The sequence below is a fragment of the Pholis gunnellus genome (assembly GCF_910591455.1).
Source record: "Pholis gunnellus genome assembly, chromosome: 8".
Taxonomy (NCBI): Eukaryota; Metazoa; Chordata; class Actinopteri; order Perciformes; family Pholidae; genus Pholis; species Pholis gunnellus.
The window spans coordinates 14,484,140-14,499,127 of NC_136534.1; the positions used below are offsets into that span (position 1 = coordinate 14,484,140).

The 14,988-nt window shown below is 40.1% G+C and overlaps 1 protein-coding gene across 1 annotated transcript in view; it reads right to left on the reverse strand.

The window, feature by feature from the left end:
• The window catches only part of creb5b (cAMP responsive element binding protein 5b), a gene marked incomplete at its 3' end in the record, with an annotated part of 34,761 nt that extends 24,151 nt beyond the window's left edge, over positions 1–10,610 (reverse strand). Inside the window, exons 1-5 of the mRNA XM_079164360.1 lie at positions 10,512–10,610; positions 4,992–5,069; positions 4,521–4,614; positions 2,660–2,781; positions 1,043–1,200 (exon numbers count right to left, since the gene is read on the reverse strand). Of these exons, the coding sequence (XP_079020486.1) occupies positions 1,043–1,200; positions 2,660–2,781; positions 4,521–4,614; positions 4,992–5,069; positions 10,512–10,541 (482 nt within the window). The 5' untranslated portion in view covers positions 10,542–10,610. The remainder of the gene's footprint in view (positions 1–1,042; positions 1,201–2,659; positions 2,782–4,520; positions 4,615–4,991; positions 5,070–10,511) is intronic.
• Between the last annotated feature and the right edge of the window lie 4,378 nt (positions 10,611–14,988).

Here is a 14,988-nt window from a genome sequence, read left to right on the forward strand (position 1 = left end):
ACACTGAGCCATCTCAATGTCTTGCTTGCCACAGGTCTGGTGTAACAAAGCCCTGGCACAAGTTTGAAGGTGGTTGGGGTTAAGGGATAAGGAAGGAATGAGGTCAGTGGAGTGTCTCCATAAGGAAAGAAGGGTCTAAATGTTTGTGTGTGTGGTAACGATTATGTTCTTGATATATAAAGACAAAAAGTCACTTGAGGGAAAGGCATTCCCTCAAAGACCCAAGTTGGTGGAGTAGAGTGGTAGAGTGGTGATGGTAGAGTTTATAAAATCGCATAGCTACTACGTACACTACTCACAGTGTGCAGATATGGACCATCAGGGTTTGATTATGACTGTGATTAAAAATGCTTTAAACTACATGAACTACTACTTGACGAATAGACACTGCAGGTAAATAATGAAGCAGCACAAAACAAAAAGACTGCAGTTAACATCTGCTGGTTTTTACAATACACCTGTAGCATGGCAGCGCAAGAGTCTCTGAGAAACAGAGCTCTGAGGTTTTGGCTGACATTCCCATACAGTGAAAGGAACTATTTTAGAGCATGAAATGCTAAACCGCTGTAAAAGCAGTCACAGTTAAGGCTTCAACAATGACCTCATCTTGTCCTCTGGGACCCTCTTTGGCATGATCTGCTGTTGGACAATACTGAATGAAGAGCAAAACATGAATCGCCCGCCCCACACACACTGCTCCGAATGTAACAAAACACTGACATTACCTCAGAGACTATGGAGGGATGACAATCGGCACAGACACAAAAGGACCAGGCCGAGCCTAAGGCTGTCCCTGTAACAGGGGCGCACTTGAGGTGAGAGGATACACTCAACACTCCCCAGATAATATTCAGTCTGTCAGCAGTTCTTAACAGTGCTTCTGCTGCTCGATCACAAAGAAGAAACACATAATGGAAAGAGATGCAAAGATAAAAAACACAAAAAATGATTCCCCCTTTTTCTCTTTTAAGTCAAATATAACGTACATTTTTGGTACATTTCTGGTGTTCTGCTGGATTCTTCGACCACTTGGCGTACTCACCCTATCTGTCTGTTGGTGGATGGAGCCTGAGTGATGACGGAGCTGGACTGAGGAGAGGGCAGGGCCTGCTGGATCACTATGCTGGTATCATGGTTGCCCATCCGTGAGTGGGACTGCTGGTGCTGGCCTTGGCCTGCCTGGCCGTGCAGTGAGACGCTCTGCAACGAGAAAAGCAAGCAGAGTATACAAGGTTAGGAATCTGTCACATTTTTCCCCGCACGTTGATTTTTCAGCACAACTCAAGCATTACAACTGTTTGAATGGGTAATGAGGAACTATGTAAACTATCATCCACAGGCTGTTTCTGAGTTGAGGAAACATTGAAAGCCAAATAAAGACCAGGTTTCCTTATTGTTTTTTTTCCCCTCATTTGTTTGTTTTACCTCTGTTACATGTAACCGCATATACATTCCAAAATAACCCAGTACCGTAAGAAACGATATATCTCTGAGCTAAATGCACATATCTTGGCATAAAACAAACATCAAGTTGAAGTAATTTGCATCGAGGCAAATGTGAAACAGCTGCTGGCAATGATTATATTATATATAAAAAAGGAGAATACTCACGCAGTCACAACATTTTAGAAATCTTTTACCTGACAACAAGGGCTGACCATAAAATATACGTGTCACAGTTGAGGAAAGGGAAAGGAAAGTTTATCAACCGACTAAATCACTCACTCTTGTGTGAGCGTGAGTAAATTATTATGTGACTATTTAATATTCATATTGGCCAACTGCTGTTTTCCTGAAGTTTGAAGCTTTCACTCTGCTTATTGTGCTATGCACTCCCAGAGAGTCTTGCTCTGACTCGCCGCCTGCTGACTTAGCAGAGTCTCCCATCATAAACCACACTGGCTGGGGAGGCTAGACAAGGCTGACCTGAGCACAGACGAGCTCCAGAGCCAAACCGCCCAGACGACAGCTTAGCTACAGCGTGCACTGCACATCTTTTCAGACATTAGATAAGCAGTCTGTCTTGTGGTGGTTTGACTAGAACCCATGTTGAAGGCGAAGGTGCCCCAGGGTAGATCTATAATGCATAAATGACCACATCTTATGTGACAATGTCTGGCCAGGTCTTTTATTGCTGTCACAAAAGTTGTCTCAAGGGTCTGTCTGTATGTCTGGGAGGAAAGAATACTCCTTCCTTGAGAGATAGCTGTAGAACTGTTTGAAGTTACAGGTGGAGAACCTGATCTCTTTCCTCCTCATCTGTGGTGGGTGACAAATCTCCACCTGCCAGCCCTGTCTGTCAGTGTCAACAAGACTGATGGGGATCGGGGAGCGTGGGGCAGGGCACAGCAAGGGCTGGATGTGCACCACATGACTACACTTGGAGGAAAAGGTGGAAATATGGCAGAAATGTAAGAGGTGGAAACATATCTGTTGCTTTTTAACAAGCAACAATAGTGCAGTTAGATGAGAGCTAGGTGTTTTGAATCTCTTAAAAGTGTGCGCATCAGCTCATAGTGTGTGGGCTGCTGTTAGTGACATGACTGATGACAGCAGCAGATAACAGTTCATAACCACCTGACCTAAGCCCTTTGGGTGACTGTGAGTTCACCTTGTTTTTTTTTCAGCCTGAGGCTTTGTTCTCTATACTCTGAAGTACCTGTTTACTGTCCTCTTCTTCCTGGGCCTTGCAAAACTCCTGTTCAATGGAGCAATCCAGTTCACTGAACAATCCCACTTCCTCACAGTTCTTCAAGAAGCGTGTTGGTGTGGGCGTCTGGTCTGGAAATCAACGAAAGGTTTTTCAAGTTTCAGCTTTGAAATCAACTACCGTTACATTTTACCGGCTGCACATACACAATCATCATCATCATGAACCACAAAACATTACAGCGCAAGTAAAATTATCACTTTCATTATTCTTAAGGGACTGTGTACGATATTAAACATAAAGCTTAAAGGTACATTTCATTGGCCCAATTGAAGCATACACTCAATAGCAAAGCAGCATTACTAAACAAACAAACAGGAAACTTGATACAAAATTATACACAATAGTACCTCACACACACACACACCATGTTAGCAAGAGGTACCGTATATGTCAGACAAATTAAAAGCAATAGATGTGTTTTGATATCACCAGATTTGACTCTTTGTTTTTGATTCATTGTATAATTTTGACTGTTTAACCCATAATTTGGAAAACCAGTTCACTTGTTCCCTTTCTGTGTTTTCAAACCTCTCCAGTTAGACTACAAGCGCTTCACAAAAGCCAATGTAGATCTCAATGAAGACTAAAGTGTAAAGAATGTACATTCTTGTTACGTTTTTTGAAATGACTTTAAGAAAACATAACTTTCATTCTCTTAGCGAGAGAGAGATACTGCGCTTGACAGCCCCATTTCAGATGATAAAGTACAGATCCCACCGACTGAGTGGGGGTCTCATTTGTTGAGCTCAGTCAAGCTGCGGTATTCAACTTGACGTTGTGGGGGGTGCACAGATATCAGGTTTCAGACAGTTGAAGGTGATTTGAGGATCAGCCTTGTTTCAAAGGCTAAAAGCATACTTCATGGTCTGTTTATACATTCTGGCTAGACCAGGGATTGACTCAAACTTTCATTATGACCTGCGTACCCAAAATACAGTTTTACTCCAAATATACTTCCATTTCGAACAACTCAAGCTCTAATAACAAAAAAGCGAGTAATGTCAATTTTTAGTTGAGGATAACAACTATGAGTCAATGGAGCAGGAGATTAAGTTTAGGTCAACAATCATAGTATAAGACATGTACTACTACTATTGAGAGCATGTTACCATGTGTGGCTGAGCTGTAACTTACAGTACAAGCACTGACTATATGAGTTTTCAGTGAGAGAAATGGTCAGAGCTGTAACTCAGACATTAGGCGATAAGAACACCCGGCCTAGAAAATCCGATCCTTCTGTCCACTGAGCGTAAATAATAAAGAAGACACAATCTCGGCAGCGTAGTGTTGTCAGCTAGTGTGGCCTGGCCGAATGGAGATCTATACTTATGGATCAGCCTTGGGTTGACACCTGTTTATGCGGCAAACAATCTATAGTTTGATGTTTCTTTGAGTAATAAATTATAGATAGGACTGTGTAAAAGAAATTCTTAGTCAACTAACACTCGATTTTGTCGACTAATCGATTAGTTGATTTAATCGACAGATCCGTACTAATGACACATCTGATGAGGGGAAAATGCAAATCACACTTTCGCTAAACTTGATGATTCCTCCAGTCATACGTCAGCGTATCCTGAAGTGTGCGTAAGTGGTATGCAGTAATTAAGGCTGAGCTGCAAGGTAGCGTGTAACATATGCTTTACATTATTGTAAACAACTGGTACAGACATGCCACAACGTTTTCTGATGATAGACAAGTGTGTCTGAGCATGAGTCACTGAGGCAAACACACCTGCAAATGAACTGCAAGTTTGAACCCTGCTGAGGTAGTGTGTGAGTCTGTATCAATGTAGCCGAAACTCACCTGATAACATGTTGTCGTTCTTTATGGAGGGGAACTTAAGGGTCATCTCATGTTTGTGTCTATGTATCATCAGATGGTCCTCCGTGGGGAATCGCTGTTGAGTTTTTAAAAAGTAGGATTGTAAGAATTGTAAGCAAATACAAATAAGTGTTTTAATAACCGATTAAAAATAAACCAGTACAATTAAGCTTTTCCCGGAATTTAATTCTGTTATTAGACATTTAAAGAGTGCATCTTAAAAGCGCATCAACCCTGGTGTTGACTTCAAAGATAATTTTTATCTTTAGGTATTTTTAAATCTGCACGTTATTCAGCTTGTGTTACACTCAGTATGTTGCTATTCTGTTTCTCCCCTATGCATGAGGCAGTAACCCACTCCTCAGGCCTCCTCAATGTACACCTCTTCATATTACAGGCAGACACAAACACACGCATACACTGTGCTGTGTTGTTTTGTCTCGGCACACTCACCTGAGAACAGCCAGGAGCGTTGCACACGTACGGCCTTTCCTGGTCCGAGTTCATCACTCTGGCCACCTTCTCATAAAACTACAGAAAAAAGACAAAAAGGAGAAAGCAGCGAGAGGAAGTGAATGACATGAGGTTCCCCCGCCAGCCTCCAAGAGGAAAAATACACTCATTGTGTCACGCTAGACATCAAATTGCTATTGCACCTGAAACTGCTGTGTGTTTATTTTCTCACACTATAATAATCCAGGATCCACTAAAATTACATCAAGGTCCAGGGTTATAAAAGGACTGGAAACACTAGGAAAGCATTTAAATAGTCCAGCACACTTAAATAGTTTGACTATGCTTTTATTACACATAATCAGAGACTCAGGACTGCTGAACAAAAACAACAACAATAAAATAATGTACTGTTATAGCACTCTATAAAACTTGTAATTACTCATTCAAGATTAATTTCTGCAGGACCAACCACATATACAGAGGTGCACATACACATCTAGGAGCTGTTGTGATGAGACAATAAACCGTTTTTGAAATGTACGATCAAACACCAACACCATGTTGAAACCACAGTTTCAACAAGGCGTCTTCAAATGTTTATTCTGACCACAAAGTGACAGAATCTGGTGCTAGGTGTTAGTCCCTTTTCACAAATTTACTTATGCAGTGAGATGAATTGAACTTTAAATGGAAGGCACTTAAAACTCATCGAATACTTTTTTTGGATGTTGACATTCTATTTCCACGCTTCAGCCAGCAATAATTTAAGGATTAAATGAAGTCCTTCAGTTAGTATACATGTAGTGAGAACGAGAAAAGGAAGTGGTGGCAGAGCAGCACTGCATGAGGGATGGACACAAGGTGCAGTTTATTTCTTCTAACAAACAAAAACTTTAAAAACATTTGTTTTCCTGCAACTACTGCCAAATATGTGCTTTGTAAGTAATTGCTTGGTACACTAAAGCCATAGCCATGCATCATGTGCAATGGCTACAGTTATCGTTTTAGATGCTTTAATAATTTAGAGTGAAAAAGAGGACACATTTTCCAAGAAAAGAGGAGTGCCTTTTACCTTCCGGCTGTGATCAAAAAGTATAAAATAAAATGAATCCAGAGTCACGTAAACTTTAAGGCCAACAAATGCTGTAAACGTCCTGTCCCTTTGTTCACCGAGAGAAACTAAATCATGCACACAAGGATGCATTCTGCATTCAGCTTTCAAAATATATTGAACACAGCATGACTATATTTATGACAGGATGTCAGAGAGAAAAACAACAGAAATAACAGGTGCATTTTAACAGCTTCTCAAGATCAAACCAAGAGCACTGACATGCCATTTAAAGTGCACTTTAATCAATCATTGCATCTGATGCATGTGATGCCTCACACACATTTAATTATACCATTAACTTTTGCAATTGTTCCTACCAACAGTATCTATTGCAATGCTGCTCTATTATTGTCGGCAGAAAAAGAAAAACAAGGAAACCGGTAAACCACATACTTGTTTGAATATGAAGTGCATTGTGTCTGTAAAAATTATGTTAAGACAACATTAAACACAGATGCAAGTTTAGATTATCTATTTAAATGAGAAAAATCGTCATTAGAATGATTTAAGTATCATTTGGACTTAAGCCCTTGTTCTTGCCTCTAACATCATGTTTCAAGGACTGCTGGCTACTGTGTCATTATTATGTATTTCTCATTGTCCAGTACGATGCAGAGTACTACCAAACACACACAAACAACTCCTGAGTAGTCACCACATGCCAGCACTACAGATGCCCATCACTTTCTGACAGATGTTTTAACAGATGTTAAGTGAGTATGACAAGTATTAAGGTGGTCATTATTAATCCCCAGCCACAGCACAGCACTCAGGGGGCATTCTTTATCTTCGAGCCAGTGCCTGGATCAATAACAGGAAGATTTTTAACACTGAACAAGCAGGTGTTTTGGTATGGGACAAACAGGGATTGAACATTCAGACTCTATACGGGAATGCCTCAGTTTGCCCAAAGCTGCACCGAGAGCATGTGAACGTCCAGGGTGCCCTGATGAAGACCCATTTTGTACTCCAATAAGTGACAAACTATTTGAATAGTGCCTGGATTAATAAGGAAAGCTGGTAGGTGTACAAAAACACGTTGTATCTCTACTCAGACATTACAAAAGTAAAGCTAAATGAAGAAACATTTGGGATAATCTACAGTAAGCAACGCAACAATCCTTCTGTCTGTTGTTTTCTTCTGTCTCACTTATGTACCACTGCTTAAATACCACCAAAACAAACAGTTCAAAGAGGTCTGTTAAGAAGCTAATAACTTAATCATCCACATTAGGAGTTTGTTTATCATATACGCTCTTGATAATGACTGGAAAACCTAAATTATTTACAGTAATTACAGCAGTGACACTGCACTCAACAGTTGGCATTTATTACACACGTACAACACAAAGTTTACGACTCTACTTTTACCTGCCACCATCATCAGTTCACGAAAACAAATCCGAAATTCAAGTCACTGCCACACGTCCGGTGTCGAGCATGAATACCTTCATACACTATGTACATGTGTGTCTTTTTCATGGGTTCAGACTATTTCCTTAAGCACAGTCAAAACACTCAAATATTGTGTTATGCTAAGCAGTGCTGTTTACCTAACAAGCTGTACTTCATGACCGAGCCTGCAGAACAGCATCTGGACAGGGTCTCTCTGTCAGAGAGCAATGAGCCCTGGTCTCTCTTTCTGTCACCAGTTCACTCTGTCTCTACGAAAGGGCCCCTATAAAGTCACCTGGTTTCCTTTGACACAACAAACACGACTAACACTGATGATCCTAACCCTGAACACAAACTAGATCCAGGACGATGGCAGGTACGCCTGAAGAGCCAGGGCCTTCAAGGAGCCTACGGCCGTGAGTCAACTTTTTGGGCCACATTTAAATTTCAAATACAGTAACACAGAACTTTCCACTGTTTGTACAATTAATCTGTGTACATACAATGCCGCCATGGTTTTCAGGATGTATTCCTAAACAATGGTACAACTATGAATAACTTATTTTAAATCTAAAACTGTAAAAAAAAAAGAAAATCTCCCACCAACACCCATATCCATAATTATTAAAACAGATGCAACATTTTTACTTTTACCTTCCTGTTTCTAAGATGGGACTTGGTCATTTCATCACATTTACCAGGAAATTCGAACCATATGATGCATAAAACTTTTAACCATTAACCATTAATTCTGTGAATGCCTCTGTGAATTATCCAATAGCTTTCACACTTAGAATTACCAGTATTCAACGCCCCGTTCCTTGGAAGAGGTACTTGGCTCTCATTTGATATAGATGTTTTAGTTTAGCAGAGGAAATTTGGTTACACTTTACATTAACTATATCCTGATGTGTGCGAGGGGAAGGATTAGGGTCCGGCGTTCGATTTCAAGAGGAGCTGGGGAGGAATTCTCCAGGTAGACCGCATATTAGAATTTAAACAATATGGCGAGGATAACAGGGGTTGGGGTGCAAAGGCATATGGGGTTAAAGCAAGCACAAACATGCACAGCAATTCAAATCTCCAGCTCCCCATAGCCTGGGCCTTTGACAGCACAAGTTCAAGGTAGGATCACGGCGAACCCTGAGGCAGGGAACATGGCCTTCATAGACAATGTCTGCCCTGAACTTCAGCTCTTGAAGTGAATGCATGACAGAATGCTGTGATGTAAACCTCAAGACCTATCAATTACTCTCTTCCACAACATGTACACTTAGAACAAATACAAAGACGCTTCCTCAGAGGGCTACCATGGCACTCACATTATTCTTACTCACAAAATGTTTTATACCGTTACTGAAATAGAGGAAAAAAGTCCCAGAATGAAATGATTAAAAATGTACAAGTCAACATAAAAAAAATATGTGCACCAGTTTCTTTAATAACTTCTGTGGCCAAACTGTTGATTTGTGTTATGATTTATGTTGTTCAACCCCTTCGTATTATGATCATTATCAGAGGAATGTTTCACCTTGAGCACATGCAACAACCATCAACAAATAAAGGTCACATTTCACTACATGCAATGAGCCGCTGGACTGCAATCAAGCTGAACATTGTGTACAATATGTGAAGAATTAGATCTGCACCAAGGTTACTAAATAACTCATGTTACCCAGTAAGTTTAATGCAGAGTCAGTGACTTTACAGGCGTTGCTGTTTTTTTATTCATTTATGTAATTATTCACATTTTAATGTTTATTTTCCTTTTTTCATTTTTATAAATTCCTATTTACTTCAGTAGATTATTACTGAAAGTAAGATTTTGATAAATAAAAATGTCACAATTGTTGCCTCTTCTCAATCAATAGATCAAAGTTGTTTTTGTTGCCAGGGCTTTTTGCAACACCGCTGTGGAAAATGTGAAGAGTATGTTCATCTTCCAAACTTCTTCTCAAACTGTTGCTTTCACAAAACATAACTTTGTTCTATAGAAGTACCGCCTGCTGTAGCATTTTTAAAAAAAAACGTCCATCTCAGTCTGTATTAAATTATGACAAGTACTAACATTATCATCGAACTTAAATGCCTTATCATCAGGTGCTAATAACACCGCCAATTAAAAGGGACACAATCAAACAGGAAGCCTCCACATGAATCTAAAGCATGCGTGCATGAGAAACAAGTGGTTATTGATAGTGTTGTCACATAAACATAATGACAGCGGGGAGTAATCAAATGATTAAAACATCTTTCTTCTTTTCAAGCCGTAGCGTACAGCCACAAAGCGCGCCTCGTCAGCACAACCTTCCTGAAAGTAACCCTCAACATCTCAGCGGTTAATCAAATATCGACTGGCCTGCAGAATGACGTAATGTTGGTCACATTGCTCTTCAAGAGGAAAAGGGGAACGTAAATGTCTCGGGAACACGGGGCATCACTCTTTTTCTTTATAACTGGCATGACCGCAAAACCACCGGGCTATCATTATCCAGACGATCACTGGTGGACCGCAGCACGCAGAGAGTCCGGGACTATAACGCCGGCATGCGTATCCCGAGATGGGACGGGCATGGCAGTGATGCAGGGGTCCCGCTTTGAGCTATGGAGCAAATAGAAAATCTGCAAGAGAATTTGTGCGAATTGCAATGACAATCAGCCATTGCAATGACCACTTCTGTAGTTTTCAGTCGGGTTTGAGATGAATTCCTGCAGACTTGTCTCCGGTGCTACCTGACAGACCGATCAGCGGCACTTGACTCCGCGTTCAACTTCAACAGTCAACAGATAGGCCGACGCACGGACACCGAAGAGCGATGACAATGCACGTACACAACTAACACGAGCCCCCTTATCTCACACTTGCATGCATAAATTACATGAGAAGAAGAAGAAGGAAAAAATATGACATATCGACACTGCTGAAAAACAACAAAACAAGCTGTTGCATGAGAAAAAAAAGGAGGAGAAAAAAGTAACAAGGATCGTTTTTAACAAACGCAACCAACCTGCAGCGGCGCGTGCACGGTCCTCTGCATGGCGGTGTGAGGTTTTCAACTTACCAAACAAGTGTAGAAAATGTGAAGCAGTCTCTGAGAAGAAACCACGTTGGACTGAGAAAAGATTACAATACGATCTATTTAGAGAAGCATAACGTCACCCCCGGGTGACGTCACGTGGGATTCCTGAACTTCTAAATCATTGCGGTCCGCTTGGAGGCGGCGCGAGCGGGGCGGAGTTAACGAATCCACACCCACGGGCATGGATGGACTCTGCTGCTGGAGCTGGAGTGGGTGTGGTGCAAAGCTCGATCTCTAGTACTGACCAATTAGGAATGCAAATAAGCGCACTGTCCCGCCTCTTCTAAACTGATTACTTTGAACTGTCTCAGCAGAGTAAATTCCCTTAACTAAGTATGAAATGACAAGAATTAATCACACACGTTATCACTTGGAAAACAATATTTAACATGCTGTAAAAAATCAGTTTCAGAATCAGAATCAGAACCGTTTATTGCCAAGTAAATAAACTTGGTGAATGGTGCAATACAAGGAATTTGACTTGGTGAATGGTGCATAACAATAAACAATGAACACAGTGCAATAATCAAGACATAATTTAAAAATAGAAACATTAAAATGTACAATAAAATATGGAACACAAACAAACAGATACACTTTTTTTTAGGTATATTGTAAAAGTTGCAAGTGTATTTAAATATAGAAACATGATGTGGATGTGTAAGGGATTGTAAATTGTCCTAGGGATGTCAGAGTCAGCATACTGGAATCATTACAAGAGCTAATTTGAGTCTTACTAATAGAGTAACACTTGTTGCACTTGCACTTGCACTTTGTTCTTGTCAATGATGATAAATAAACAACTTTTAGCAAACAGAAAAAAACAGCCTTTTTTTACTGCAGACATTTAGATTTGTCAAATTGTCACAGTGTGTTCATTTCAAGTGTGAAACAAGCCAGCATGCACAGTGGACCATTAAACAGAAGAAGCTAAATGAAATTCAGCATTGTTAATTAGATTATTTACACCTGTGCTTCTCCTACTGTGAATGGTCCAAATGTCTTCTGTGAAAAAAAGGCTTACTGGATTAATTAGTTGCAAAGAAGGCCTGTACAGTATTTGCCAGACGGAAATGAGACTAAGCCTTTATATTACACTGTAACTTGTTCATGAAGGAAGGGACTTTTATGCAATATTACGCTATGATGACTAGCCACCCATGTGTCCAGGTGGCTGTCTGTCATGCAGTGACAGTAATGTCTGGATTAACCTGCTATGGAGCCCTGAGGCAAAAAAGAGCTCATTCCTCCTTCCCTCTGAGGACGTTTTTTCCAAGGCAGAATATTACCTGGTCTCAGACATATTGGGTGGTAATTTGATGAAATACAAATTAATTTTGACATATGCAACGTATAAGCACAAAACTGCAATAAAGAAGGTCTTCAAACTACATTTTGACCCCAGTACCCTCTTAGGATAGGACATCGAGATAAGAAGAGATACCCACCTGTTATTCAGTAAATCATTTCAATTGGATTTGGCACAAACCACCTGGAGCTTAAATGTCCCTTTCAATTCTGGGGCCCTGGGCAGCTAACAACCCAGCATTGGTAACAGTTTTCTTATTTCAAAGCAACAAAACGTAAGTATCACTATTGGACTTCACTGTCGGAGCCTGAACAGTTGGTTTTCTTTGCTACCGGCTCCTTTCCTGATCAGCAAATCAAACTTATTTCTACCATTTTTTCGTACATTTCACAAAACATATCTCATGAACGGGCCACAAATTGGCAGACCTTAGCTGCATCATCAAGCTTCACTTGCAAACGAATTGAACGTGCAAAACACATTATTGTTCCCACTGCCTTTCCTGAATTGTCTGCCTGAGCCACGGCACATTAGAAGAGATTTAAACAGCTTTGGAGTACAACGCGTTTATGTTGGAGCTCTGTGTGACCCGCTGGTGCCAACTGGCTGTGATTTCTTGGGCCAAAGACACCAGTAAGACATCCTCGGCTTCAGGGATTAATGACTCCTCACACATTGAGAAATGTTTACCACTCGCCTGCGACCACTCCACTAGACGCACTAAGAGCTCTGTCACTGAAACAATAACGCAGTCTCAAAAGCCATCATAACTCAGAGCTTCTCCGCCTTTGTCTTTTAACCAGAGCTTTAATCAACGTTTATGACATCCTTTTGTCTCTTTATTGCCAATATATTTCCCAACCAATCCAAACATTATGTTCCCAGAGGAGCAGACTATTAAGGTTGGAAAGAGCTGATACAGTTTGGGTCAGTGACCCACACTAAAGCAGATTTGATCTATATTATACTAAACCTTTTATTATTATGCCTTTGTGCAATGCGTTTGAGTATAGGATCACCTTGGGAAGATTAGCACCAGCGAGGATGCTTTGTTGCAGCAGGTGCAAAAGGGAAAGCAGGCTAAATAACAAAAGTGTCATACAGGCTTTCAAATTTTAAATAAAATATAAAACTTCTTCAAAAGTGTTTTACTTTGTGCAACAATCGAAGATGGAAAGGCGTTCAAACAAATGGAATGCTGTAAAACATTGTTTCCTGCTCTGCACACCTTAGAGATGATTGTGCCTGCAGGGATGGAAATGTTGGGTTCTCAGTATAATTGCATGCCATTCCTCAGAACAACAAGCAAGATGGCAGATTATACATTCACTTTTATGCTACCTTCACTCCTAACAAACAGCTTTACTTACTGTAAAAAAAATACACAGAGTTGTATTTTTTTCTGCAAAATGTCTGAAAAGGGTATTCTAATTAAATGCAAAAAAAATGTAGTCTATATCTGGCAACAGATGTGTTCTAGTTTTTATATGCAGAGGTTCAAATGAATCTCCCTTTAGTAACTCGTCATGCTCTGCTCTAATGCTGTGTCAATGTCATGGCATCTATGAAAGTTGCTTCTCCAAACCTCAAAAACAGCCATGCAGCAATTCAAGTTCTGAATAGGGCAGTGGGAATTTAACTTTAACAATAGAGTAGGCAACTCTGTATATGCATTTGTTTCAACAATAAACATTTATGTTACCCCATTCATCTTATGACTTTGGATCTCCAGATTAAAGCTTCTTGAAAGAATGACCAAAAGTTTGAGCAGGAGGGTCCTCAGGTTCTTGGACGCCAAACATCACTGCTGGAACTGAGAGCCTAATTCAACAAAACATATGTGTTGGGAGGTTCCCAGTAGATAACCCCAGTGACATTCACACACTCAAACACTCAACCCTGTAACATCTACATTAGGTGGCTGGTGACTGGTGCTGCCTGTGTGAGGACTCTTTAGATTTATGACAGTGTAGTGTGGTGTCCTCTGTGCTCAGCATTTGTGGGTAAGTACATCAATCTTTTGACAACTGAATTGGGCTTCTGTAATTGTTCATTCTGGATTATTAAAGTCATTTGTAAAAATGTTCTCTCATAGCTTTCTATACTTCATTTTCAAAGATTTTATTGTTATGATATCAGTTTGAATAAGGTTTTGGATACATTTGTAGAGCAGTATGACCATTGTGTCATTCCTCCCTTTATACTTTACCTTGGCCCGCAAAACATTCAGTCTTATGACTACTGCAAATAAACACATTGGTGGTTTGAACTTGAATAGAAATAGAAAATCTGTTTCTGCTATGTTTCAAGACAATTTAATTTCATATCATAAACATACATGAAATGATATAGAGGCTGGAATACGTCTCTGCTGGGTGCAATATTGTAAAGGCCAGAAGAATGCAGGTGCCCCTCCTTACTGTGTGGGAGTGTAACTATCTGACTGAGAGCAAATGATCTTGTTGGTTAGCTCAAACTTGTTGGCTGGGTCACAGAGGGCAACAGGGTTGTGTATAAATCACAATGCATCTATTACCTCATCAATGATGACCCACTGCAACAACTTTAACCCACTGCACAGTCAATTAATGCAAACAACAAAGTCATTGGAGACATTTTAAGTGAGTAATATTACTGTCATTTTGCATTTTCAAAATTGATTGCCTGGCAATTTGCAGTGGAACTGCATTCCAATGCAAACATAACTAATATTCACTTTCTACATACCAGTGATATGTATCCTTACGTGTACATTGTGCAGACATTTGTTTTTGTCTTGCAAGTGATTGCATCACTCTACCTCTTCCACTGAAAACAGACGGGGAAAAACAAAGCCCTGCTAAGTTCTTCCAGTGAAATGTGCACACACAAGCTAACTGTTTACTCTCTGTGAACTGCAAATAGAAAATGTATTCCATACATGACTGAATCTATAATTGGCCCCTTTGTTTTAGAAGTGTGAGCACTTACTATATCAAAATGGAAACATGCTCTTTAAACTAAATGAACTAAATCACCTTGTAGTACAAGTGATCTTGATGGTACAAAACCAATTTAGAAATAACATCAGACAGAAGCTTGAATCAACTTTTATTG